Below are 4,853 nucleotides of genomic sequence, written 5' to 3'. Positions count from 1 at the left end.
TTGGTAATCGATGGGTTTATATTATCGGAGCGGAACGGTAAGGTCGGTTACTGCGAATTTCGAACGGTAACCAACGAATTTGTTAACTCTCACCGGAGCCAGCCAAGCCGAAATGGGGGCGTTGCCCGTCCACGATTTGGCCAGGAATCAGCGCGGGCTTAGTAGGCGTGGCCAAAATTTGCTGGGCAGCGTCAAGTTTTGGTCTTCAACCAAATACACGTCAAAATAGCTGGATATAATCAAATTTTGGTCTAACCATGACCAAATTAGCTGAGGATGGCCAAATTGTGGCCTGACTACCGAGGAGCGGATGGACACCGACCAAACACATCCTGAGCTCAGCCCAAAAACCGGTCGGGCTGAGGCCGGCCCGACCCTTGCCCTACCCGGGGCCCCAAACCCAGTAAACCTGGGTTCGCAAAGTCATACTCTCCCTCTCCCCGATCCCCACCCCACCCTCAGCACGAAACTTTCCTCTCTAGGGTTTCCCGTCCGATCCCTCTCGTCCGTACCAGGTAAATCTTCCAGCCCATCCGCTCCCCTGGCCGATCCGATCCGAGGATTCCAACCCTCGCGCCTCCATCCTGAAACTTGCTCCAATTTTTCTTGCGGAGTTTCATCCAGTATAGTCGCCTGGATCGCTCACGATTCCTCGTCGTCTTTTTTTTGGGAAGGATTTTCGGATTATTTTGGGGAGATAAAGTTTGTTTGATCGGAGCAACCACCGATTCGCTTATAGGGTTCGGTCGTCTGTGAGTGAATCTGTACGTAGCGAGCGTTATTGGCTTTTTGCGCAACGTTGGTGTGTTAATTGGAGGTTAAAGAATTGTAGCTGTTTGAGGCGGCAAGCGCTTGGGAAAGGAGGAAGTGTTTGTGAGCCATGGATAAGGGACTCTTCGCCAATGATGGCTCCTTCTTGGAGAGGTTCAAGCAGATGCAGCAGGAGATGAAGGAGAAGGAGAAGGCTGCCGCTGCAGCAGCCTCATCCGCAGCGCCTAAGCCTGTGAACCCCAAGCAGGGGGTTGCGGTGGCAGCAAACAAGAGGCCATTCGAACTGAAGGCTGGGCCAGTCGGCTCAGGTGGAAAGCTGGCCTTCAGCCTGAAGAAGGCCAAGGTCACGGTCACACCTGTTTTTGCAGCCGATGATGAGGATGAGGATGCGGCAGATGTGGAGAAGGAGGAGCCTGCCAAGCGCCAGAAGTCTGTGCAAGCTGGTGCTCTTGTGGCGGCTGCCCCAACAGGGGCTGTTGGTAATCATTTGTTCATTTTTTTGTTGCTATCATTTTTCTTTCATATTGTTATATCTTCTTGGATTTTTATTGATGTAGTTGACATCAAACAATCAAATATAACTTTGCAATAAGACTTCTAATTCAATAAACGCGCTTAAACTTTAGCTATACCCAATAATTCGATTTTGGATTACTCATAGAATTTGATGCACGTCGCTTCACATGTACGCTATCTACCTTAGATTTTTAGTTGTGAAGTGAGTTCTAAATTTCTATTCACATGCCTACAGTATGCATTGCCAATACAGAGGATTATACTATGTGTTTTTTATGTGTAGTTTTCTGCCCTCAGCATTTGCTTCCATACCTTTGAGCGTGTTATTGTAGCATCTAGCAACAAACTGCATTGCATGCCTATTGGTACTGCAATTAACCCACTACATACTTTTTACATATCGGTAGTGAAATTAACCAACTTATAGTATTTAATAATCCTTCACAAACTAGCCATGAAAGTTGCATGCTATTGCACCAAGGTGCTGTGAACTCTCCTTTTATGCTTCATGCATACATTGTTAGGTTTACAAAATAAAAATCTTTTTCTCAGCATCTGCACACATATCAGTCGCTCCTGGAAGCTGAAAGTTGTGAAGGTTTTGGCTTTTTTCTTATGACTGCAACTTATAGATTAACTGTATCGACATTGCTGGGAAGGATTTTGGTTGAAAGAGTTGGAATGTGGCACTACTGCTACTGCAGTAATTTGCATTGCCTTGTTCATGCGCTTGATATTAATCAGTTCTTTAAGTGACATGCAGCCCCAACACCACCAAATGATATGACAGTGCGGCAAGTTGCTGACAAATTAGCAAGCTTTGTTGCCAAAAATGGCAGACAGTTTGAGAATATCACACGTCAAAGGAATCCTGGAGACACACCATTCAAGTATGACTGCACTCCCTTTTTTCTGATCAACAGCATCTGTTTGTGTGTGGTAGTTTATTTTTGTCGAAAAAAGATCTTTAGATTGCAATATCTTTAACATTTGAATTTCAACTTCTATGATCTGATATTTTAATAAATTTTTAACATAAATCTTCGGTTATTTGTAGATTTTTATTTGATAAGCACTGTTCAGACTACAAATATTATGAGTTTTGGCTTGCTGAAGAGGAAAGGGTTCTTGCTCAGTCAAAGGAGGCTGAAGCACCAAAAAATGGTTATTGGCATACAATATCTTTAGTTTTTTATAATTCAAAACTTCTGTGCAAGTCTTGATGCCTTATGCTCTTGTTAATGCAGCTAACTCTAGCATTGCAAGCTCCAAAGCACCAGCTGGTCCGCATAGAAGCTCATTTGAACAAAAGTCTAACTATCAAACACCCGCGTCAGCTTTGTATGGTGCATATGAGGGTAGTTCTTCCCAGGGTAGCTCATCTAGTTACAGTAAAATCATGGTTTCCTTGTCTTATTTGATTTTGTTGATATGTGAACTTATTTTCCCAAGCTTGTCTTGTTTGATTACTTCTCTTTGTTCCTAGGTTGGGTTCTCATGGTTACTAATAGTTTGTTTGAGTTTGCAAGTCATCCAAGTCTAGATTTTCAGTTGTTCTAGCAGCTTTTTATTTCTTCTTACTGTGTCTTCAATGTTTTTTGATTGTCTCATTCTTGTGGCCTAATGCATAAAATAGATATATTCTAATGTTTTTGTTGTGAACTGCTGAACCTACTGCCTGTCATATTGCTGATTTCTAGTTTGCTTCAGAAGATGTAAATGCCATTGTCTTCCAACTTGGAACTATTTGATCTTTTTATAATTATTATTAGCACATGGGATCAGTGCTGGCTCAACTTATTACAGGTGATCCCAATATGTCTGCACCCTCAGATCCTGTAGCCTTGATGGAATTCTACATGAAGAAGGCTGCACAGGAAGAACGGAAGAGGCCACCAAGGCAGTCGAAAGATGAAATGCCGCCACCTCCTTCTCTTCAAGGTACCTTTTCTGTTATATTATTCTCTGTACTGGAAGGATGTGGGGACTTCAATATTTATTCTGGTACAATTTTTCTTGTTTTGCAGGACCTCCTAAGAAGGGACACCACATGGGTGACTTCATTCCTCCAGAAGAACTTGAAAAGTTTATGTCACGCTGTAATGATGCTGCAGCACAAAAGGCTACGAAAGAAGCTGCCGAAAAGGCTAAGATTCAGGCAGACAATATTGGGCACAAACTTCTATCTAAGATGGGCTGGAGGGAAGGTTAGTCCTTTGAATATCAATATTCGTACAGCACACAGTAATTTTCCTTTTAAAACCTTGTAGAGAAGATTATAACCAGTAAAGAAATACAGAACAAACCCCAACTCCCAACAAGCTGTTTGGACCTGGTCGATGGTTAAGTTTATTGTCAACACCTATCTGAATTATTATCTTGATCTCTTCTATTTCGTGCTGTCTGAATCCTATCTCCTCTGTTAGTCTCCCATCTCTCTAGACTTTTGTCTTGTTCTTCCATCAAATCATCATTATTGTACAAAGCTGGTGTCAACATTAAGGTCAGAAATTCTCGATCCAAACACCAGAAAGAAACTATTTATGGTGGATTCTGTTTTCTCGGGAATTTGTTGCATGCATCGATTCTCAATTACCTTGTCCCGGTTGAACCTTTTCAGCGAACACATTAGTAGGCTATAAGTGAAATATACTTCATTCCACTTCATGTACTTTACTCTGCAGGTGAGGGTCTTGGCAGCGAGCGAAGGGGCCGTGCAGATCCCATTATGGCTGGAGATGTGAAAAAGGACCATCTTGGTGTTGGTGCAGTCCAGCCTGGTGAGGTCTCAGCTGAAGATGACATCTACGAGCAATACAAGAAGCGAATGATGCTTGGATACCGTTATAGGCCGAACCCTCTGGTAAGTTGGTTGCCATTAACTTCTCAAATGAGCTGTCTGTTATCTCTTCCTACATCATGGTTGTGCCTTTTTTGCAGAACAATCCCAGGAAACAATACTACTGACACATGAGGTGTTCATATCTGAGGGGAGATGTAAGGCACCAATTTGCTGCATTTTTTGCTAACAGAACTAACTAGTGGCAGGAGATATCACTAACAGCGTTGTAAGTTTTGTTCATCAGCAGAAAAGCCAAGAAGTTCATTTATTCAGCATATATCTTGGAATGACACAAATCTGAGGCTTCCCGGGGTTCTCCAGTAGCTTTGGTATTGTGTAGTGTTCATCTATTTTGGTTTGAATACACTATTATTTGTGGACATGTTTTAATGTACATCATGTTTGGAATAGTGACTTGTTGCTCTCAAGTAGGATGACGGACAAATTTCCTGGTTATCCAACTTCTGTCTGAACTTTTTTCAGTTCAAATATATTTCTTATTTTGGTCAGATGCTAGAGAATTGCAACGCAAGAATAATATGTCTGGTCCGGCGTTCCAAAAAATATGGGTGATAGGCAGTATGATCAGTTGATTGCTTGTGTGAATTGAATTGCTATGGTGGTTCACCTTACACTTAGTTGTTTTTAACCATGTATTTTGATACAGAAGCTGTTACAAGCTGGAAGGTCATTGATGGACTGCCTTCTGATGTTTCCATAAGCA

General features: G+C 42.2%; 1 protein-coding gene across 4 annotated transcripts; it reads left to right on the top strand.

The window, feature by feature from the left end:
• Positions 1–426: 426 nt before the first annotated feature.
• LOC133897726 (SURP and G-patch domain-containing protein 1-like protein) lies at positions 427–4,638 on the top strand. 4 transcript variants are annotated; one of them, XM_062338540.1, is made up of 8 exons: positions 427–1,250; positions 2,051–2,177; positions 2,345–2,451; positions 2,535–2,645; positions 3,094–3,228; positions 3,315–3,494; positions 3,972–4,150; positions 4,228–4,638. In XM_062338540.1, exons 1-8 carry the CDS (start codon positions 881–883, stop codon positions 4,252–4,254), a joined length of 1,236 nt encoding a protein of 411 aa, XP_062194524.1. In that variant the 5' UTR covers positions 427–880; the 3' UTR covers positions 4,255–4,638. The 4 variants fall into 4 exon arrangements, with proteins under 4 accessions (XP_062194524.1, XP_062194523.1, XP_062194522.1 ...); XM_062338539.1 differs by having other exon boundaries at positions 2,535–2,660; XM_062338538.1 differs by having other exon boundaries at positions 2,535–2,678.
• The last annotated feature ends 215 nt before the right edge of the window (positions 4,639–4,853 follow it).

Source organism: Phragmites australis, chromosome 17, assembly GCF_958298935.1.
Source record: "Phragmites australis chromosome 17, lpPhrAust1.1, whole genome shotgun sequence".
NCBI lineage: Eukaryota > Viridiplantae > Streptophyta > Magnoliopsida > Poales > Poaceae > Phragmites > Phragmites australis.
The sequence above is the reverse complement of the archived record's forward strand: the minus strand, read 5'-3'. Positions and strand labels throughout refer to the sequence as shown.